A 24,637-nucleotide genomic window follows, 5' to 3' on the forward strand; every position below is an offset into this window, starting at 1 on the left:
GAATACGACTTTTTGTTCTTTGTATTTCTTCTTTTTTATAAATTGGCCTATTATATGCCGTTGACAATGGAATTGGCAGGCCAACCAGCATTAATAAAGAGCATTGAATGGCATTGAAACAATAACTTTTTTAATAATATTTAAAAATTTATTATCTAATAAAAAATTTTTAGAAGAATTTAGATATGTAACACTCAACTTTAATTAATTTACACATTTGCCTCCTAAACTATATCATTAATAATATCCTCTAGCACAAAGACGATTTGACTTGTCGGGTTTGGCCGGTAAATATAAAATTTTAATCTATTTTTAATTTTGATAAGAATATATACATATATTTATATATTGAAATTAATTATAAATTTTGATTATTTTTTCTTCGGATAATTTTTTGAAATTTTAAATGGAAAAATAATATAAATTTCCCGAAGAAAATGAAAAATATACGAATTCGGTTCTCCAAGACAAACCTGTGCGCGTAGAGCGGCGATTCAGGCGTTCGCAGGCACATCGATTTCCGTCTCCCTCATTCTCTCTTCTTCTCCACCTTCAATCGGTTCATTCTCGTTCATCACAGAGCTGATCGGGTCTCGTGCAGGGATGGAATCCATCTATAGTCGAGTAGAATCGTGGATCAAAGATCAGACAGCGAGGATTGGAGTATCCTGGTTGCCCCCGGCGCCGCCGAGATGGCATTGGCCGCGATGGCCTCCGTGGAAGGGCCAACAGGACCGGCGTGAGCAGGAGAGGTTGTTTCGGCAGGAGTACGAGAGGCAGCGGAGACAGCTCCACGATCTGTGCCGCGCTGCCAAAGCCGAATCCATCGCTGATCTCCAAGAAATTCTCTGTTCTATGGTCCTCGCTGAGTGCGTCTACAAGGTCCGTTCCTTCATCCCGTTCTAAGGATTCCATGGAAACTAGGGCGCAGTTCGGTTAGATTCTGCGTTACGGATATCACTTATTAAATGTTTCGGATTGATGTTTTGATTTTTTTTTTTTTCTATTTTTTAATATGTAGAGAGTTGCCGTTTCTGACGTTTATGATGCACTGGATTGACGTGCATTGTGCTAATTCTGTAATACTTGCACTTTGTCGAATCCCCTGAGTACTATATCTTATGAGGACCCTAGTGATTCATTTTAGTTCGGCTTTAAATCTTGAAACATTAACAGTTGGACTGTTAACCTGCTTCCTATCAGCATTTTAATCATAAGAAAATAAATTGTATACTGGTCGTTCCTAAGTGTTAGGGTTTTCCTCTCGATTGGTCCTTAGCTCCGGATTTCTGCAGCCTCATTTGTTTTTTTCATCTCATTTTCTTAGTCTACACGCCACTGCTGTTTTTAAAATGCAGTGCATATCAGTCAATAATGTGTCAGTTATTTACCGCTCTATCGTTTCATTATTGCCTAAAGGAGTACTTTTTTGTTCATTTGGGGCTATCAAGGGAGAATTATGTTTATGAAGTTTGTTCTCATACTTCTTTAAAATGTACATAAACTGTCTGCTATTTATTTGTGCCACTGTAAGCACATGGCGTCAAGTAAAATGTTCTACTGGATAACTAATTTATTACTTTTCATGCATCAGCGGCCTGCAACGGAGATGATACGAGCACTCAACAAGTTCAAGTCTGATTTTGGCGGACAGCTTGTTTCTCTCGAGCGTGTGCAGCACTCCTTGGATCATGTAGCCCATCGGTAATGTCCATGTTGCTGTTGAATTTTGTTAGTTTGTAGTTGGAAAAGGACTGGTCTATAGCTAAATGCTACCATATAGTTAGGCATGTTGACTGTTCATCCATAACACAATACAAATGTATTCGATTTCAGTTGATTTGGGAATTATGATGTGGAAAAAACATGGAATTGGTGGGATAGCATATTTGTTATTTTGAACTCTGTGGTTTCTTGGACTATGCAAAAATTATGGTTTTTTAATGTGATCTAATTAAGAAAAGGAAGCATGCAAGAGTTATGGAGATTTAATCAAAGGAGCAAGAAGTTTTCTTTACCATGCAATGAGTGTTTCGAATCCCTAATTAGAGTTTCTTCTCCATTCAAGTTACTTCTCTTGTGTAGGGGAGAAAATTGGCTAAAACAACCTTCAAATTGAGATGAGGGAGATAGGGCTGATCAACCTCTGTTGGAATTCATGCAAGGGCTGATATGGGCTGTTCTGAATTCCTTGGGATTCATGCTTTTCTGACTTGAGCCATAAATTGGAGAGAATATTACCCAATCCATTGGATATCACAGGCTGTTTGGTAAGAGATAGAAAGAGAGGGAATGAGAAGGGATTTGCTAAAAGAATATTGGTGAGAGAAGGCACTGTCTTCATCTTTTGGTGTTGACTTGATGCTAGTATGGTGGAAGTGGTGTTTTTCTTTAGGAAGTGTGTTCTTGATCCCTTATGGGAATTCTCCGGTTCTTGGCTTAGCTAGCAATCTCCACCACATTTAATGGTGGAGCAATAGGCTAATTGTCTGTAAATCTCTTTCCATCCTTTTACAAGCACATGTTTTTGCTATTTTCCATGGTAAGAAATAAGGATTACTCAAAATCATATGTCCTAAATCCAGTAGTACAATCTTACATGCAATCTCATCAATAATCTCTCTAGAGATAGCAAATCTCATAATACATTGTTTTGACACCCTACAATCAATTATATTATAGATGCAAATTCAAGGATAAGGATTTAGATGCAGGAGAGTGATCTCAAAGTTTTTAATATAACTCCCTAATATCAAATTTGGAAGAATTGTGCAATCTCATCAATAATCTCTCTAGAGATAGCAAATCTCATAATACATTGTTTTGACACCCTACAATCAATTACATTATAGATCCAAATTAGAGGATAAGTATTTGGAAGCAGGAGAGTGATCTCAAAGTTTTTAATGTAACTCCCCAATATCAAAATTTAAAAGAATTGTCTATTTTAATCTCTTAATCAATCAACCAGAGCTTCTATGAATTTATCAATATAAATCAATCTAGTGGAAACAATAAAAAATATATACATCAAATTATATTCATTTCTCAAAATTCATATACAATAATCAATAGTTCAATCCATACATTCATCTGTCTTTCATTTAACTTTTGACTACAAAAGAATAAAACTAAACAAAATAAAACCTAAATTTATAATTTGTCCTCACTCTAGTGGATCATGACCCATTCCTGAAAACATATAAAACTACCGATCAATAAGTTACCAGAACCTAGAATTAAAATCAATGCAAGACAATAGAAATAATGCGCATGTAATCATTTAATTACTATCAGTACGAACATATAATTGTAAAAACATGTAACAACCAATGAAATAGTAACATATCATATGATAAAAAAATATAAGTACAACTAGAGCAGCGATCAGTAACCAATAATCACATACAAATGATCAATAAACTTTATTATTTTTGTACTAATTAGTTATATAACAATTTTTATTTTTGTTCAGGAAATTATGTACCTACATAGTTAAATGCATGCCGTACCATGTTGATGCTACCTATGTATCTCATATCTTATTCCAATGCAGTGTAATATCTCATGTATCTGCATAATCCGTATGTATCATATATACATATATTTAGTTTATGTAATTCATAATCAATGACTCATATGTTATATCACTACAGAAAATTTGTCAATTACCGGCTGATTTTTCCGGCGGCCTAATTTTTCAGAAAAATCACCGGCGGTTTTCCGTTAGCTTTCTGGCCTAATTTTTCGGAAAGTCGTCGGAAATTTTCAAAACCGCCAGAAATTGATCATTTTCAGCCGGAAAATGCCGCCGGTAATCGTTGATTTTCCTGTAATGTATGCTCTTATATCAATTTTATTATATACATGTATCAATCATATCTTGTGTCATATATAAATCATGTCATATCATATTGTTTATGCAATCTATCATATGCAAACATTGTAAGCAAGAAAAGGCATCCAACTATCTTTGATATTTTTCATGTATACAATCATATATGCCAACCATATAAGAATCAATCTCAATCACAAGCCATTTAGGTCAAGTAACTTTCATAGGTTGGCATATCTCCTCATGCCTCCCTTTTCATATCATTTATGATTATACCATAAACCTTATTTTAAAGGAAAGCTCGTTGGCCTACCTTCATGTACAAGGTAACATATTCCAGCCAATCTGAATCAGTCAATCATTTATGGCCAACTTTTCACAACATACATAATATAATAAACATTGATGCTACACTCAATGTTCAATTTAGTGTATCATATTAATACATGTAAAATTTTCATTCTAACTAAAATTAGTGAAATTCATAAAAATATAGCGTACCCTTTTCACGTTTATGTATCTACAATATCTAGATTATAATAATATGCATGTCATATACGCATATATAAAGATTTTAACAATTATTGATCAAATTTTTAAATTTTTCTAAATTACAAAAGTTTGGATATTTCCTCCAAAATATAAAAATATCATGTGAAAATTTAACTTATTCCTGTTAAAATGTTCATATTGACAATATCAATCACATATTAAAAGTTATATGGTGAAATTTTGCTAAAAATCAAGATATCGCAACTTTTATAAGTTTTAACCAAATTAAAATGCATAAAATATAAAATATACAAAATCATTAAAATCCGAGGTAGGGTAATGATAGTTTTACCTTGAGACGAACAACTTTTCTAACAGGACTGTTTGACAAAAATCACTATACTAGAAATCCTCCAAGTTTTGCAACTCCACCAGAAATTCTCCCCCAACCTCCCGTATGGTCCTCACCATGATTTTGAGAGAAATCACAGCTTTAAATAACCTTGCATCTCACTGGATCTCCACCCTCCTTACCTCCACCATCATTTCCATCGTTAGTGCTCCCCAATTGGCCTTGGTGTCTCTGAAGGTCTGCAGTCATTTCATTCTTAGGATGACATTAGTGCTCCCTAACTCCAATGGAAGGAAGTCATCCCTCACTTGGACCATCTACATGGTCATAACCACTCCCCTACACACTCCTTTGCATATCTCCACCTTTCCTTTGCCCAGCATTATCCCGTAGCACTCTGTTTCCACTAGCTTCACCCCTAACTGGTCCACGATCTGGTTGGAGATGAAATTGTGGGTAGCCCCACTTGTAATCAGCTTCACTATCTCCCTGACTGCTATATCTTCTATCACTTTTATGATGTGATTTGAAGTGAATCCCACCATTGAGTTCAAGGAGACCTTCGCCATGTCTAAATGCAACTTTTCTTTCTCGTCCACTGCTGCCTCACTCCCATCTCCCTTAGTTTCCTCGTCATCACAGATGGCGAGAACCTGAAAAGTTCGATCCTTACACCTTACACATGTGCCCCGGTGTATGCCTTTCATCACATCTGAAATATACCCTCTTCACCCTCTTCTCTTGTAATTTCATCTCAATGATCTTCTTGAAGTTTTTCCCAGGTCTCCCTCCTATAGTCTTCTCATTCGGAGTCTCCTTAAAGATACCCTGCATCGGTCCATAGAGTGCCAAAAAGGTGGTCGTAATTCTATACGAACCTCCTGAGCTGCTGCCTCTAGCCCCTATTTCCATGTGCCTCTGATACTTCACTAAATGGGCGAGCTCCATAGCATCTCCCAAATCACGAGGCATTATCACTATAACAATCGCCTAAATCTCTTGTTTGAGTCCTTTAATAAAGTTTTCCTCCAGTACAGTCTTCGAAAGTTGGTCTAGTCGACTGACAAGGTGCTCAAACTGCTCATGGCAGTCCCCTCCCTTGCTGATTTGGAAACGTTCTAACAAACAGTCTTTAAACTCCCTCTAGGTCAATATGGTACAATTCAAATGATTTTCCCTCCAAGCACAGCCCGACCACCATCAGTCTCTCCTCCTCCGTCAACTTATTGATGGCAAAGTACATTTCCACCATGTAGATCCACCCATGTGCATCATCTTCCTTAAAAATAGGCATCTTCAGCTTCCCCATCCTCGGATCTCCCCCCTTTCCCTTGTTTCTTCTATAACCTCCCATTTCTCGAGGGGGTGGTCCTCTCATGTGTCCTGGTCATCCCTTCTACGCTCGTACCCAAACCCTTTGTTAAAATCTCTCATCCTCTTTTCAAATTTTGCAGCCCCCACCCTTTCAAATTCAGCACCCCTTCGTTCATACCCAAATCCCTCATGCCTCTCTCCACATCCTTTATTTGTCTCCTTCCTAGGAATAAGCTTTAGGGGAGACATTCTCTCTTCTCCCAATCTCCACCTTATGATCTTCCCATTTTTTTATTGGATTAGGGTTTTACCCACTCCCTTGATGTTGTTTTGGTTTGGATCTCAATCATCTTCCTCATCATCTCCATGATGGAAAACTTTCCATCCATCTTCTCATGGACGACTGAAATTTGAGTTTCAAAATCTAAAATTTTTTCTTCGAAATCAGATTTCAATTGTTCGATCTCTCTTCTGACACTTCTACCTTTCTTTCTGCTATAGGTACCTGGATCAATGCTCTGATACCAATTTGATAGGAAGTGGATGCATAAATTGAGAAAAACTAGGAAGAAGAACACACCAAAACCCTTTTTATTAAAAAAGATCTATGAAGGAAAACACAATACACAATTGGATCTTCAATTGAAGAGGAAGATACTTCTTCTCAAATCCCTGGCCGCTGGCTAGAGCCTTCTCCACCTAAGCAATTCTAAATTCAGCATAATCAAGGATAAAAACTAAACCTTAGGGTAAACAACCTACTTAAAGCATATAGTCACCTAGAAAATCCCAAAACAGTCATCTCTATTTGAATTTTCCCTCCTAGCCACCCCCTCTTCATTTAAATAATTCCTCTAGGTCCCACCCCAAGGGGACGGAATTTCCGCCTGACATAAACCCTGACCGATCCAGGAGGGACTGGCCCATTCTTGACCGGTCCAAGAGGGTCTGATCCATCTGCATCATAACAAGTATACACCAAAAAGGACCTCTATTTATATATTTGTTTATAATGCCAGCAGATGGGTCCCTTTCATTTACATTTGCAGCCAATTGGATCCTTTACTCTTCCAAAAATATTTTAATGCATCTCTGTTCTTCCTTCTTGTCTTCATCCTCCCTCTCCCTATCTATCTCTACAACCTCACTCAACCCAATTACTTCAGGTCTGATTTCTTTCCTCGTGGTTGGTTTATAGTCTCTCTCTCTCCTTCGTATTCTTTCTGTGTCCATTTTTCTTACTCTCCCTCATTTATCAAAACCACACTAATGGGTTGTGCGTCTCTCTTTAACTAGGAACATTTTACCATGTAAATTGCCCTAGCAAATGAGAGGGGTGAGGTACATATTCTAGGAACTTCTGACCCTTGTAAAGGATCCAATTGCTTGTATGATAAAAAGTGATCCCTCCTAATTGGTTGATTTGATATAACTATCCATGCTTCATGGAAAACTCAAGGGCCCTGCTAGTATTTCAACCAGCTTGTAATCATGCATTATTCCACCATAACCTATTGGGATTTGGCATGGAATAAGAATACTTATATGGAATTTCTGAAATTTGAGTATCATTAAGGCCTAATAATTAGATGTTTTCCAACTTCATGAATTGTTGTTCTTCAATTTTTTCATTCCATGAGTAGCAGCAACATCCCACTTTCTAACCCTTAAAAATTTCCCTTAATTTCTCACATCTCTTTGGTGCACTCACACTTTCTGTTTCCAATCACTTCTCTTATTCTACCTTATGCGTAAGAAGAGATGTGGAAATTTCACTCTACATCTGCTAAGAGAAAGGCTAATGAAGTGAGGTGCAGAATCAGAGGCCCAACCACCATGTACTGGAGGATTAAGAGGCCCTCCTCCGTCATAGCACATGAAGATGAGTGTGGGCTGCCCAATGCATCCTGCAATGCCAATTTTCTTTACCCCCCTTTCTTCTCCCTTCCTCCCTTCCTCCCTTCCTCACTCAGACATAAACATTTGGATATGACTTTCCCATATCAGATTTTTTGGAATTGAATTCTCTAACTATCTATCGATTTTCATAAAACCACCTAATTTTCAATCATTTTCACAAAACAATTTTTATATTCTTTAATTGAAGTTATACGTGTTTTAGTTAATGCATTGTCAGTTTTTGACATAAATAAATAATGTAATTAAGCTCTTATTTATTAGGGCCATTTGGGTTAACTTTTTATCTTTTTTTGTTATGCTTTGATATGAAATAAAATTATATATTGTACCTTAAATATAGGTTATTTTGTTTTTATTTTTATTAATTGTCGTATTAGCCATTTATTTTGGGCTTGGAAGAGGGCAGTGGCACTATGGCTGAACGTTTTAGTGGACCAGACAGAGAAGCAATTAGTTTTGTGGTACTAGGTTGGCTGGTGAGGGATGAAGGGTTCTTCAGCTTTGGCATGGGGTTGATCGATGGCAGGGTGTGGGGGTTGTTTGGCGGCGAGGTGTGGGCAGGATGGGCTGGTGGTTGGAATGGGGTTGGCTAATGACAAGGCCAAGGTTGGCCAGTGTGGTTCGCAAGGTATGGTGGCTGAGAGTTATTGTTTTAAAAATAATAAAAGCACCTAAACATTAGTTTAGATGTTTTTAAAAATTAATTTGATTTATTTTTAATTTGTAAAAGACATAATACTAATCACACATATTTTATCTAAATTTTAAAACAAAAACAAAATACATAAACAACAACAACATCAAGCCTTTATCCCACTATGTGGGTTTGGCTACATGAATCCTTTTTCTCCATTGTGTCCTATTAAAGGTCAAATTCTCGTTTAAATCTAATAAAGAAAGTCATTGCTAATATTTTCTAACCAAGCCTTTTTAGGTCTGCCTCTACCTCTCAACATAAGTCAAATCTAATACCTCTACTCTCCTAACCAGGTCATTGGAAGGCTACCGTTTTATGTGACCAAACCATCTAAGGCGGTTCTCTCTAATCTTATCTTCTGCTTGAGCTACTCCAACCTTTTCACGTATATGCTCATTTCGTATCCTATCTCTAAGGGTTCCGAACATGCCTTAGTCTTCATACATTCTGGTTTAACCTATTATTTACTGGCCAGGGTACTAATAATTCCATAGTTTGAGAACATGCCGCTTGATTTGGACCTAGTGATGTCCACTTAGAGGAATATTTTAGTCTGGGCATCTCTTTGACTGTAAAAGTTTTGGTTTATGACTGATGATGGAGTTATTTCTGGTAATCTGATTGCAACAAATATATTAAGTAAGGTCGATGGAGCGATTCAATATTTGCAGGTGTAGATTATGATGGTGGCAATGATGTTTGCACTCAGAATTTTATTGCTATTTCATTTTTTTTAATTAACAATACATCTTTTGAGTTCTAGAATATTTGACAGAAAGCACCACCTATGAGTCCAAAGAAAAAGCAAAAATTTTGAAACCAAAAACTTACAACAACAACAATAACATCAAGCCTTTATCCCACCATATGGGGCCGACTACATAAATCCTTTTTCTCCATTGTGCCCGGTTAATAGTTAAATTCTCATTTAAATTTAATAAAGAAATGTCATTTCTAATATTTTCTAACCAAGTATTTTTAGGTCTACTTCTACCTTTCTTAACATAAGTCAAATCTAATACATCTATTTTCCTAACCGGGTCATCGGAAGGCTACCGTTTTATGTGACCAAACCAGCTAATGCGACTCTCTCTAATCTTATCTTCGACTTGAGCTACTCCAACATTTTCATGTATATGCTCATTTTGTATCCCGTCTCTAGGAGTAAAGTTACTCATCCACCTGAGCATCCTCATCAAAAACTTATTGGAATAAAATTAAACAGAAAATAAGCGAATCTTGTCTCCAAGTAGATATTATCTTTGGAGGGTATCTTTTGCTAATGTCTGTAGTGTCATCTAGAGTGTCACTCGACTGAGAAGAATGATTGCAACTTTTCCTTGGTCATTGTTATACGAATATTTATTGTACCATGTTAATATGCTAGTTTCTGTACACAATTGTATGAATTTCGTCATGCACCAAGCTTCTTATAATTAGCCAGCTTTGTCTTTTGGCTTCTATTTATAGTTTTCATCTTTTCTTTCAAGGTATCTATTGGCTGAGGCTGGTGATACACTGTTTGCTTCATTTATTGGAACTAAACAGTACAAGTAAGGGTGCTTTCAAAACTGAAATGTTGTTCTCATTGTAGTTAAGAACTACTGGTGTTCATCTTACTTCCCCCCCCCCCCCCCCCCCCCCCCCCTCCCCCGCCCTTCTTGCAGGGATGTTATCACTGATGCTAACTTTTTCCAAGGGGCTATATTCCATGAAGACGATGAAGAAGATTTGGAAGCAGTTGATGTTATGGAAAATGATACAGTTGACAGCCAAGCGAAGATAGAAGTGAATATTCTTAAGTCTTCTAAAGGAAAGCCCAAAAGGCTACAAAAAAATGCAAAGCCTGCTGCACACAGGGTCAGATTGCTGACTTCATGTATTCGTGCTAAATTTCATGATATTTGGATCCAAAAGGGTTACTGTTTTTTTTGGATAGGCTGTTTAAATATCTCTTCAGAAACTACACATCATTCTGATTATCATTTCTCTTTTTTCGATGACAGGGATTCCTTGCCCGTGCTAAAGGAATACCAGCTTTGGAGATTTACAGGCTTGCTCAGAAGAAAAATAGAAACCTTGTTCTTTGTGGGCATTCACTTGGTGGTGCAGTAAGCATTGGAAAATCTCTTTGTTATCTCCATTTCCATGTGTCTACTGAGTTAAAATTTTCACTTTCTTGTTTGTATTGGCAGGTTGCTGCATTGGCCACGCTAGCAATTTTGAGAGTTCTTGCTTCGTCTTCTATATCTCAAGGACATGGGAAAGTTCAAGTAAAGTGCATTACCTTCTCCCAACCACCAGTTGGGAATGCTGCACTGAAAGAGTATGTGTATTTTTGTAAAATCCACATGATATTTTCATATATGATGCTTTTGATTGGGTACTGGAGCTGCTCTTTAACATAAATTTAAAAATTTTAATGACTTATCTCTGTATAGTTTTTGTTCATGGTTGAATCCTTTTCTCTTTTTTTTTTTTTTTCGTTTTTTTTCATTTTTTAATCTCTAATAGAGCCAATTTTTTCTTTTAAGCTATGTTCATCAGAAGGGATGGCAGAAGTATTTTAAGTCTTACTGTATTCCAGAAGATCTGGTGCCACGCTTATTATCTCCTGCCTATTTCCATCACTATAATTCACAGTCTCTTCAATCAACTTCTGATGCAGCTCTTGTTGATGCATCAGTGGTTAATTTTGCCAATAGCACAATGCAATTACAAACACTGAAATCTAAAGGTTCAAGTGGAGAGCAGCTTGTGTTGGGCCTAGGTCCAGTTCAGATGCCATTCTGGAGATTATCTAAGCTGGTTACGTTAGAGGGTGTTCGTAAACATTTAAACATACTTAGAAGAGGAGGGAGTAAAGATGAAAAACCGTCCTCAATTGTTGGTCATAATAGCCCAACTTTACTATTTGCTGAAGCTGAAGCAGAACCGCAGTCCCTTGAGATCCAAGAGGGTGCTGAAGGTATCTCTCTTAAACCAATTTCTGACACACAGACATTGTCTCCTGAAGGAAATAGTAAAACATTTAATGGAAGAAGTGGCGTTGGATCTGGATATACTAGCAGATGGAAGAGGGTTCCTTATTTACCTTCATATGTACCATTTGGTCAGGTAACCAATTTTATCTCTTCTTTTGATATATTCTTCTCCATAACCTTGATTATATATCTCTTTTAAAAGGTGGAAAATAGATGACCTTCATAATTGTTTCCTATCTCCATGTGTACTGTTAGATATTGTGGTTTTTAAAGATCGTATAGGATTTTGTATTTGTTTTTTCTTCACTTTTATCAATTATTTCTGTTCCTGAATCCATGTCTCAATTTTTATGCTGCAGAGTTTTAAATGAGGTACTTATTGCTAGTGATGCATGAAACTACTATGCACATTAATATATAGTGTTTGTTTAATTCAGAGATTTGAGAGGTTAATTTGTTTGCTTTTCTATAACATGGAGGTGACGTGGATAAATATATGAATCGTCTTTCTATTAAACTTCAGTGCTTGTAAACTGCGGCAGTTGTACTTGCAAACAAAAACTCGTTTTCCGAGTTAAAATACACTTGAAGCCTAATTATGCTATTCAGCTCTGAATCCAATTTAACGTTTACAGTAAAAAATGTATATAGAAGTCATCTTTCTATGTTCATTTTGTGGTTTTTGTAGTTAAATTATGGAGAACAAAAAAAAAAAAAAAAGTGTAATAATAATTGTAGAACATGCACAGACTTTTTTTTTTTTTGCTATATTTTCTTATTTAATCAAGTTTATGTTATTTTTTTAACTATGGTCAGGGATACCACTATTGCTTTTGGTGTTCATAAATAACGATCCTTATGCTACTTGCTTTAATATTGAAAGATTAATTAGATAATGGAATGCAAATGATATTGAAAGATGTTATTGGTTGTTTTAATATTTACCAATGTAATAAAACTAGACATTTAACCTGGGCAATGCTTAGGGAGATGAAATACTTCTACTTTACAGCCAAGTAAAGCGTTCGCAAAAAAGAAAACGTAAACTCTAACAGTCTAACTGCTTTATTGGTTAAGGTGTCTAATTTTATTCCAAACTATCTGCCTTCAAATCCCACTTACAAAAATTTTGTTTTACTATTTCATCTGAGATTCTACCACATAGAACGAATTAGAGAGCCAAATGTTACAAAAATAGAAGTCAGTCTTATCTTTAGTATATGTTATATTTTTATCAATTTTGATAATTTTAGGGTTAAAAAAGGGGCTTTGAAGCTCCTGCCAATGTAGCATATGAAAAAAATAAAAAGGAATTGCTGCTTATTAAATTTTATTCCTTATGGTTTGTTTGGTAATTGGCTATCTCAAATAGCTCTCATGAAACATAGGTTCAATATTTCTTCGTTATGATTGAAATTTCAAGCATTGCAAGAAATAAAAGGTTTTTTGTTTGACTTGAAGCGATGAAGCAAATACATGAGGAGATGCTGGTATAAATTGATCTAATATATTTGTAGTACTGTAGTAATCATGAACAAAATTATCTGATGAAGTTCAAAAGCTCTTGGAGGCCGAGTTCATGAGGACTTGCAATATTTGGTGTGAGTTTCTGATGTGGTGATGGTGCAAAAACTAAGGGACAATTGACGGATATTTGTTGACTTCATAAATTTGAATTGGCCTCTTCTTGTTTGTGTAAATGGACAAGGATGCTAGGGTATGATGTTTTTATAGAGTTTATAAGGAGAAGGATTGTGCTTGAGAATTCTTTGAGAAAGAAACAAATAAATGTTTGAAACCTTAAGGGGAATAATCTATCATTCACACCTTGGAGAGGGGAGAGTTGGAAGATACAGATTAAGGGTGCAACGACAAAAACAATAGCATCAAACCTTTATCTCTCTGTGGGGTCGGCTACATGAATCATTTTTCTCCATTGTGTTATGTTAAAAATTAAATTCTCATTTAAATCTAATAAAGAATAGTCATTTCTAATATTTTATAACTAAGTCTTTTTAGGTCTACCTCACCTTTCTTAACATAAGTCAAATATAATACATCTACTTTTATAACCTGGTCATCGGAAGGCTGCCGTTTTTTGTGATCAAACCATCTAAGGCGACTCTCTCTAATCTTATCTTCCACTGAAACTACTCCAATATTTTCACATATATGCTCACTTTGTATCCTCACTCATCCATCTGAGTCCATCTGAGCCCATCTGAGCATCCTCATCTCTACAACACTTAACTTAATATTATGCTTCTTTTTTAATGGCCAACATTCTGCATCATAAAGCATTGCAAGTCTAACCACCATCTTATAGAATTTTTCCTTAAGTTTGAGGGAGACGTTTCTATCACACGACAAGCCCGGTGCATTCCTCCACTTCAACCATCCAATTTGAATTCTACTAATAATATCCCCATCTATTTCACTATCACTTTGAACAATAGACCCAAGATTTCAAAAACGAGTACTCTTATTAATAACTTGATCACCGAAAGTCACAATCCTCCCACTAGAACTACCATTATTAAAATTACACTCAATATATTCAGTTTTAGATCTACTCAAACGAAAGCCATTAGACTCTAAGGTTGACCTCCATAATTCAAGTTTATCTTCAACTCCTCTAGTCTTATGAACAAGAAGAATATCATCAGCAAAAAAACATACACCATGGTACAATCTCTTGCAAATGTCTAGTGAGAATATCCATGACTAAAACAGAAAGATATGGGGTTAAGGCTGATCCTTGATGTAATCCAACTGATATAGGAAAATACTTGGTTAAACCACCTTGTATTTGAACACAAGTAGCAGCTCCTGCATACGTATCCTTAATGATTTGAATATAAGCATTATTAAACCCTTTCTTTTCTAGAACTCTCCATAGCACTTCTATTGGAACTTTATCATATGCTTTCTCTAAATAAATAAATATCATATGTAGATCCTCCTTATTCTCTCTATACTTCTCCATCAAACCTCTCAATAAATGTATAGCTCCATAGTAGACTTACTTGACATGAATCCAAATTGATTTTGAGAAACATTAGTATGACGCTGCAACCTATGCTCTATAAGTCTCTTCCATAGTTTTAAAGTATGACACATTAACTTAATTCCTCTCTAATTCGCATAATCTTGTGCATCACCTTTATTCTTAAAAATAGGAATCAACACACTCATTTTTCACTCTTCTAACATCTTTTTAGTCTTCAAAATAATATTAAAAAGTTTTGTAAGCCAAGAAATTCCTTATCTCCTAAGCATTTTCACACCTCTATTTTAAACTTTATATCTTCGTATTAATTTTTTCTCGTTCTTTTGCCATGTATATTTGCTTTTATGTCTATGTGATATTTTTTAAAATTTCATTAACTTTCTTGAGAAATCTAATTTTTTCCAGCTATTTCTTTTGAGAAACTCATCAGTGGAGCTGCTTTCAGATGCTGAGTACTCTAAATTGTTATCGGTAAGAGGTTCTTTTGCTTTATAATTGGTGATGTGTTGGTCTTCAAATTTTTAAAGATTTTATCACGTGTCATGTTACTTGCGTATTATGAAAATTTGAATTCTAATCTTAAAATTCAACTCTAGCTACTCATTTCATTGCGTTGTCATGGCAAAGGCATCTGCAGGTGAGTTCTGTTATTTCAGAATTGAAGGAACGATTACAGTCACATTCAATGAGGTCATATAGGTTTCGCTTTCACAAGTAAGAATTTGCACTGTTATACTTATATTTTATCCTTCAAGGGTCTACATGTAATATGCTTATTGCATTAATCTAACTTCTTTTTTTTTTTGCGAGTGATTGCATGTCATTAACTTTCTTTCTTCTGGATGTATTGATGCATTTGATCATGATTAAAAGCTTCCTTGTTATATTTGTATGCTTGAGCTATACTTGTTGAAGTTTATAAACGAACTGCTACTCCAACTCAAATTTCTTAGCAATCAATTGTATGAATTAGTATCATCTATAAATTTTTTGATATATTAACATGATAACTTAATATTCTATTGTCAGTAGCATCCTATAATGCTCTTGGTGCATCTGGGACACCTTGATTGCTAGGATGCATGTGCACTAACAGAGGACATGACACGATACAGATACAATAAATCTCTATTATTGAAAATATAGGACACAAACATTTATTGGAAATGACATTTTTAATTTTTATATTTTAAAATTAAAAATAATGCATATAAATTAAATGAAATAAGTATAATAAACCTATAGAGTTGTATTGATTTTCATAGTTTTTTTTATTGCACATTGCACAATACACATAAAAATATATACAAAATATTAAATTGCACAACTTAAACAAATGACAAATAAAATTATATCATGTAATTAAAACTGTATATCCTTTAAAAATTCTATTATTAATGATGTTTCATTTTATAATAAACTTATTGAGTTATATTCAAGACTATTTATTTCGAGGAGTCATCTCCATTCACTTGATTATTTAGTATTTATTTGGATGATCTTGGGGGCTTTGGCATCGAGAGAAGAGGATTTCAATTGTCACCTCGTATGTTTTGGAGTTAGCTTTCGTGTCAAGAAGCAAAAGAATGTAAGTTGTCACTTTGTAATCAAGCTTTAGCATTGAGAGGGGGGAGAAAATAGGGAGACAAGTATGTGAGAGTTGAGGTTAGGAAGCTGATGGTTGTATTCATAATTTTGGCATGGTTGGTCTAAACTCTAACCAAACGTGCTAGAAAGAAAAACATCGGGTGGGAAGATTTATGAGAGAAATGTTAGAGATGAAAATGAAAAATAGAAAAAAAAATGAGCTTTTTTATAAGATTTTAATTAAGTTTTTAGGACACGTGTTCTTTTTTTTTTTTTAACTAGACACATGCCATGCACTTATTCATGTCCGATATGTGTCGGACACTGTATATCCCTTAACATGAAGTGTCGGTGCATCATAGTTGATGTGTTTAGACCCATATTATGCTTGAATGCGAATTTAATGTTCATTTGAAATCTCTTTACATGTAGTGCCTCTAAAGGGCTTTTGATTTGTTGATATCTTTATTTTCATGCTATCTTGATAAATTATGTCATTGATTCTTCATTGACATCCTCAGCTTACAGTAATTAGCTCTTAGATTAAGCGGAAATAGTCATAATCTAATTTTTAGCCAAATAATCGGTAATCCAGTAATTTTGCAAACTTGTCAATATGATGCATGCAGAATCTGGTGCCACGGACTTTCTAGAATTTTCTTGGTGCATCCCTTATCCAAATCCACCAAGTAGATTAACGGTTAACTCCCTTGAATGAATGGGTCGACAAGGAAACTTTTTCGGCCATATGATATTTGGTGCTTAGGAAGAACAAAATAGCTTAGATTGCAGTTAAGCATAGAGTAATGCTAATCTACCCAAGCTGTTAACTAAACTTACATATTATATATGAGTGTTTATTCTTTGCTAAGGTTTAGAGAAACCCTTGGGGGGGGGGGGGGTCAAATACCTTTTGCATGGGTACGACGGGGGAGGGAGAGATCTTCTTCCCCAGGTTACACTTGTTCATGTTCAATTAGATTTAATTCTTTAAGAGATCAAATACGTTTCACGTGGATATGAGACGCTCTTCTCATATTTGACTATAAATGAAGATGTCGTCATTGTAGATAATAACAAAATCCCTCATGAATGGCATGATAATGTCATTTATGACATGCATAAGCGTTGTTGATGGATTGTAGAGATTGAATAACGTCACCATCTACTCAAACAATCTTTTTTTTTCTCAACATGCTTTTCTACATATTTTCTTGTACTTGGATTTAGTGATCTCAATTTCATATCCAATCTTTTAAAAACTAGTGCATGATTCAATCATCTAGCAGGTCATCCATCCTATGAGGATATTGATTCTCCACATGATCTTGTTATGTGCCACTATGCCTATAAGCTATCCATTTTTTTCGACACCATCATGATTTTTGATCGACATTGAGCTGTTTGATTTTATAATTCATTTGTGGGAGATTTTCTTTTCCGAGTTACACTTGTTCAAGTTCAAGTAAATGTAATTCTTTAGGAGATCAAATATATTTTGCATGTGTACTAGATGTTCCTCTCATGTCTCATATTCGACCATAAATGAGGACATGGTCAAGGTAGACACGGGGGGAGGGAGAGATCTTCTTCTCCAGGTTACACTTGTTCATGTTCAATTAGATGTAATTCTTTAGGAGATCAAATACGTAGACGCTCCTCTCATATTTGACTATAAATGAGGATGTCATCATGGTAGACAATAACAAAATCCCTCATGAATGGCATCATAATGTCATTTATGACATGCTTAAGCATTGTTGATGGATTTTAGAGATTGAATAACATCACCATCTACTCAAACAATCTTTTTTTTGTCTCAACGTGGTATTTTACATATCTTCTTGTACTTGGATTTAGTGATCTCAATTTCATATCCAATTTTTTGAAAACTAATGCATGATTCAATCGTGTAGCAGGTCGTCCATCCTGTGAGGATATCGATTCTTCACATGATCTTGTTACGTGCCACTATGCCTATAAGCTAACCATTTTCTTCGACACCATTATGATTTTTGATCCACATTGAGCTGTTTGATTTTATAATTCCTTGGTTTAGCAATTCATCCACTTGTTTCTTAATCTATTCATTTTCCTTCTTAAAGTTTAGATAAATCCCAATGTTGGGTAGTGTAATTTTGAGAGAAGGTTGATCTCATGTTGCATGACTCTTGAAGGAGGCAATCCTCCCATCTCTAAGAAAAGATTTTGGTAGTCTTCCACTAGTTGCTATATTCTTATCTCGCATTCCTCAAGTGCTAGGGCTAGTGCTTTTCCTTTTTCTTCCTCTCAATTCTTCTTGGATTTTTCTCTGGAAGAGGCCCATGCATTTTCATCAAGATTTTCATATTAGACAAATAATATAATGAAATATTTTTACAAACTTATTGTTTTCTTCTCTTGTCTAACTGGGATCATGTTAAAAGTTAAAAATTGACAGTGTATCCTACACCATTCTTGGAGTGACGCTCTTCAATTGAAGAGACCATCTCGGTCATGTATATATGAGCTTGCAAGGATGATCTAGCATATATCGAGAGGAATCACTTAATGTATTACCTCATCAATGTACTCTCTAGTGATGGGAAAGCAACCATGAAGTTGATCAATCCACATTTCTGAGTCCCTTTTGACATCATAGTGGATATGGATGGGATTTGGAGTCATCTTAATACTGATCTTCTAACTAAACTCTCCTCAAACTTGCTGCTTCACTTGGACACTCAAAGTGAATCATTCCCCATGTTCATTAGGCTTAGATGATATTGTTAAATTCAAAGAATTGGAGAGGGAAAATACTTAATTTTATTGCACAAAACTATCCCTATTTATAGATCTATATCTTAATAAATAAGCAAATAATTACAAAATCATGCATAATTGCCTTAATGTAATCCTTTCTAAATCAACCTTCCAAATATGGAAGGAGATCGGCGTGATCTAGTTGAGCCTCCCACATATCCCCATGCTACTCCTGTGATCAAGTGTTAAGGGACGACTTGGATTTAACACCCCCTCTCAAGTTGTGGAATACATTTTTGTCATTCCCAGCTTTGTAATTAGTCTTAGAAAGGTAGAGTTATCAAGTCCTTGGTAAGAATGTTTGCAAGCTGATTTTTTGAAGAGACACGGTATACATATAAGACCACTGTCAAATTTCTCCTTTATGAAATGTTTGTCCAATTTTATGTGCTTGGTCTTGTCATGCTTAAATGAGTATTTGACTTTTAACATGACACAATGGAGAAAAATGATTCCTGTACTCGACCCCACGTAGTGGGACAAAGGCTTGATGTTGTTGTGATCCTGTCATGTTGAATCTATTGTGAGCTATGTTGATTGCTGCTTTATTGTCATAGTGTAGTTTCATGAGTCCTTCATACTCGAGCCTTATATCTTCTAGAATCATCTTGATCCATAGTAGCTTATATATTCCCAAGGCCATAACTCTTTATTCTACTTCTGCACTAGACCTTGCCACCACATTATGTTTCTTGCTTCTTCATGTAACAAAGTTTAGTCCAAGAAATGTGCAATATCCTAAGGTAGATCGTTTATCTACTGGCGGTCTCGCATAATTAGCATCAATATATGCTGATGAGGTTATTCCATGGTCTCTTCTGAAGAGAATCCCTTTAAGGTAGTGCAGTATTCTGTCAACTGCTTACATGTTAGTCTGCTTTGGATTTTGCATGAATTGGTTGATCATGCTTACAACAAATGTTATATCTATTCTAGTGTGGAAAAGATAGATCATTTTCGCACAAGTGTCTGGTAACCTCCCTTATCTACGTTTAGATCCTCTTTAGCTTCCCCCAATTTGAGATTTGATTTTACTGGTGTTGATGCTAGTTTACAAGTTAATTTATCCATTTTTTAAGAAGATCATTAATGTATTTCTGTCGTGAAATGAAAAATTCCTCTGTTAGAGTGAGCCACTTCAATTCCAAAGAAATATTTTAATCTACCAAGTTTTTTGATCTCAAATTCTTTGGTAAGACATTTCCTTAGGTATTGTTCTTCTCCAGGGCCTACATTTCATCTTTTATGACATTTTTCTAATTCTCTTCAGATAAGACTTTATAAATATTATTAGGAATATGAATATCATTTAGTGTGATCAAGAAATGTTTATATGAAGGTGAGAAATTATGGAAGTATGCAAAGTTAGTTATGGGGTATACGGGAGGTTTATTTGGTGAACTTATGTTTATCTCAATTTTAGAATACGGTTCAGGTTCGTAGATCTGCTTTAGAGCATAGTCTGGATTTGTACGTTTGGAATATACTTTTTCAAACATATTGTTATCTATAATAGCTTTGTTCTCAGTTTCCCTTATTTTGATTTTAGGTTTAGGTAAATCGGTCTGAGGTAGAGCTGGAAGGTCAAGAGGGGCAAGCTCACTTTCCTCATCTTCACCAGTTTCAGTCTCCCCCTCAAGATGAGGTTTGGTGAAATAGGATTTTTGTTCATCAAAAGTAATGTTAACATATACAAGAAATTTGTGTGGATGGGTGATACAAGAAATTTGTGTGGATGGGTGATAACACTTATAACCTCTCTCGGTGGATGAATATCCGACAAAGATACATTTGAGTGCTCTTATATCTAATTTTCCTCCATTTTGGTTGTGAATATGAACATAGGCAGTACGTCTAAAGATTTTGGGTGTAAGGTTGTTATGGGTTCGGAATTCAGGTAAAAAGAGGATAGGATATCCATTGGTGTTTTTTGTCCCAAGGTTTTTGAAGGTAGTTGGTTTATCAGATATATGAAAGTCAAAAGAGCTTCCTCCTAGTAGGATTTGAGTACATTGTGGTGGATTAAAATTGCACAAGTGGAGGCAAGCATATGCCCATTTTTTCTTTCTGCAACTTCGTTTTGTTGTGTGGTGTGAATGCATGGAGACTTATGAATGATACATTCCTTTTGAAAGTAGGAGGATATAGTTTGTTTAAAGTAATCTTTGATATTGTCGGAATGAAATTTCTTTATCTTTTCCCTGAATTGGTTTTGGATCATTGTATGAAAAATGAGGAGATTGCTAACATCAAATTTGTTTTTTTGGAGAAAGATTCAAGAAACTCGAGTGCAGTCGTCAATGAATGATATCAACCATCAAACCCCTAAGATATTAAGGATTTCTAAGGGTTCCCAAATATCACTTTGAATAAGGTAGAAGGGAGTATGCCATTTCTCATGTTTGTTTGGAAAAGAAACTTGTTCTTATTTGTCTAATTCACCAGTTTCACAATGAAAATATTCATTTTTTAACTTATAAAAAAGTTTTGGATACATATTTTTTAATACATCAAAAGATAGATGTCTTAATCTAAAATAATGATGTCAAATAGTAAATTTTGTATTAAATAGGGATAACATAAAATAGCCATTATTGATAATAGTGGATTTGTTCAGCTCTTCTAGGTAGTACAATCGATCTCTCTCCTTAGCAAGTCCAATCTTTATTCTTGATCCCTAGTCCTGACATAAGCACCAAGTGAGATTAAATAAGACTTGACAATTATGGTCACTGGTATGTTTTTGTTTGGAGATTAAGTTTTGGAATAATTGAGGTAAATGGATCATATTTTTGAGAGTGAGAGAAGGAGATAAGGATGTCTCATTGGCCTGCTACTGTGATAAGAGAACCATCTACAGTGATGATTTTCCATCACTTGGGCAAGGAGTGTAGTTGATGAAGTGAGTAGTAGAGTGTGTCATGTGATTTATGGCTCATGAGTTAGTGATCCATAAATTTTTCAAATGATTTCTAGAGACACTTAATCCACTGAATATAGGAAACTTACATGAAAGTACAAGAGAAGAAGATGCAGATGGTTTTTTAAGGGATACCAGTAGTTGTTTTGGCTTATCAATATCTTTTTTGTTGAGCTCTTTGAAGTTGGACTGCGTTTCTGAGTTGGGCTGACTTGTTGTAGTATTAGCTTGTGATGTCCCTTTTTGTCCACTTCTTTGATTCCACTACTTGGGGTCTTTTCATGTAACTTTTAGCATGTCTCATTTGTGTTTCTTGATTTTTACAATAGCTGTACTAAAGGGAGTTGTTGTCTTTGGGTTTTGAAAAATCCTTGTCTCTTTCCTTCCGTAACGCCTCTTTAGTTGTCACCATTTGTTGAATCTTCAATAACCATGGGTTCTAGCATTACCCCTTGTCTGCTTTCTTCATCACGAATGAGGTAATGGTCTCATTTAGTGAATGTGTCTTCTTTTTGCCAAGGATCTAAACTCTAACATAGTCAAACTCTATATTTAATCCTGCAAGAAAGTCATACATCATCTTTCTCAATAAAGAATTTGAGGATAGCAGCATCTTCTGAACTCTTGGTCTCTATGCATATGTAGTGATTAAGTTATTGCCCAAATTTTTAAGGGGAGTGGCATATTCAGTCATGGTTCTGCTGCCTTGTTTTGTATTTCCCACATTGACCTTAATTTCAAAGATTTGAGTAGCATCTTGAACTTTTGAGAAGGTTTTCCTGGCGGCATCTCATATATATTTTGCACTAGATAGGAACATGAAAGTATCACTAATTTCTGGAGTCATGAAATTCCACAACTATGACAATCTTGGAGTTTGCTTCATCCCATGCCCAAAAATGAGGGTCTCCTTCTTTTGGTCATATCCTAAAGAGGTGATTCATCTTTCTTTTCCCTTTCAAGTAGGTCTTCACAAATTGAGACCACTTCCAAGTAATTTTTTTTTTTCATTTAAACGATAGGAATGTTGCATGTTTTGGAGGTTTTCTCTTCATTGGTGCACCTTAGAGTTCTCTATTTGGTCAAAGCTTTGGGAGGAATTAGCTTCAGATATTGCGGTGTCAAAGGATATCAGTGAAGGCTATATCAGCAAAGTCCGCAAGGTGCAGGGTGGCAATGATATCGATAATGGCAATAAAGGCCGATGGTGAGACAACTAGAAAGTGGATTAATTATTCTTTGGTTCGTCTCCTATATGGTCAGTTCGACTTTGTACACGAGAACTGTCACTCGATTTGGTTCGTCCAAGATTACATACAAAGAAGCCACTTTAGCTTCTGAATCGGTCACACACAGAGAACATATTTCTACTTTGGCTTAACACTGGCGTATGCACATATAGGCTTCGTCTCCTATTTGATCGGTCTAAGGAGGTGAAGATGAAGCTTCTAGTCGCACGCCAAGAACAAACTTCTCTGCTCGACACCAACACATGCTTGTGAGAAGGAAGTCCGACTCATACGCAGAAGCCGCACACGCAGGTCCATTGTACAATCGTTTCGCCCGATCGACTCCTAGGTCATAGGAACTACTCGGTTCGCTCGATTTCATGTACACAGAAAGCTGCTCTATCCTTCTTTCTCACTTGCTCGGCCAAAAACACATAGGGATCTGACTATTCGGTCTCTCCCACGCTCCCTCTTGTTTCTCAAAGGAAGGCCAACAATGAAGGCACGACAGTAGAAAGAAAATTCAAAATTCTGGCAGGCAATGAAGTCTCCGATACCATATTAAATTCAGATAATTGAAGAGGGAAAATTCTTAATTTTATTGCACAAAACTATCCCTATTTATAGATCTATTTAAGATATCTTAATAAAGAAACAAGTAATTATAAAATTATGTACCTTAATATAATCCTTCCTAAATCAGCCACCCAAATATGGAAGGAGATCGGTGTCATCTAGTTAGTCTCCCACAAATTCCCCATACTGACTGTGGGATCAAGTGTCAAGGGACAACGGAGACAGATATACTTGGGTCTTTCTCTTTTGGCAATGCCTTCAAGGAAATGCTTGAGTTTGGTTAACTCATTGTTTCTAGTGATTGATTCTAGTTCACTGTACTAACCATCTTCCATCCCTTGATATCCTTCTTGAATATCTTTGGGAAGAGTTCTAGATGAAGTTTCTAGCATTTTGCTCAATTATGCCGGCAATAATCTCAATAAAGATTATTTTTTGAAGAATTTGTGGAGTTGTCTTTATGAAAGCCTTCCAGTGCCACTTTTTTTTCTTGATAGCTTTAGATTCCCTTCTCTTGTCATCAAAAGTTTTATTTGTTCTTTCTGTTGATAGCCATGAAAAACATGCTTGTTCAACCATGATTTTTGATGGGGAAAATCATAAGTTCGTTGGAGAACCATAATGTAGCATCACAATGTACTTTTTGAATACAGTTAGCTTGTCTCTTGAATTATGTTGTATAAATTTGCATGATTTGTTCTTATCATTGTCATAAACTATTCCACTTAATCTTTGTTCTTCATATCACAGAGGGTAGAATTCTTGTCGAAACAACTTCTTGAAGTACCCCTAGGTTATGTGTCACATATGTCAGAGAGGTGTGCTTCATCACATCAATGCGTGTTTGGTGAGTTTAAGGAGAGCAAAAAAACATTCTATTGGAAATAATAGGCATAGAGATTGAATTAGGTTTTGAGCA

General features: G+C 35.5%; 1 protein-coding gene across 2 annotated transcripts in view; it reads left to right on the forward strand.

Moving 5' to 3' along the window:
• The first annotated feature begins 453 nt into the window (after window positions 1-453).
• The window catches only part of LOC110108576, a 39,722-nt gene continuing 15,538 nt past the window's right edge, over window positions 454-24,637 (forward strand). The window contains exons 1-10 of one of the 2 annotated variants that reach the window (XM_028697406.1): window positions 454-508; window positions 602-882; window positions 1,595-1,704; window positions 10,101-10,163; window positions 10,278-10,470; window positions 10,617-10,721; window positions 10,806-10,936; window positions 11,145-11,727; window positions 15,010-15,075; window positions 15,242-15,318. In XM_028697406.1, coding sequence (XP_028553239.1) covers window positions 604-882; window positions 1,595-1,704; window positions 10,101-10,163; window positions 10,278-10,470; window positions 10,617-10,721; window positions 10,806-10,936; window positions 11,145-11,727; window positions 15,010-15,075; window positions 15,242-15,318 — 1,607 coding nt within the window. In that variant the 5' untranslated portion in view covers window positions 454-508; window positions 602-603. Of the gene's footprint in view, window positions 509-601; window positions 883-1,594; window positions 1,705-10,100; window positions 10,164-10,277; window positions 10,471-10,616; window positions 10,722-10,805; window positions 10,937-11,144; window positions 11,728-15,009; window positions 15,076-15,241; window positions 15,319-24,637 lie in introns of those variants that run through there. The other variant, XM_028697407.1, reaches the window with a different exon arrangement.

Source organism: Dendrobium catenatum, unplaced genomic scaffold, assembly GCF_001605985.2.
Source record: "Dendrobium catenatum unplaced genomic scaffold, ASM160598v2 fragScaff_scaffold_923, whole genome shotgun sequence".
Taxonomy (NCBI): domain Eukaryota; kingdom Viridiplantae; phylum Streptophyta; class Magnoliopsida; order Asparagales; family Orchidaceae; genus Dendrobium; species Dendrobium catenatum.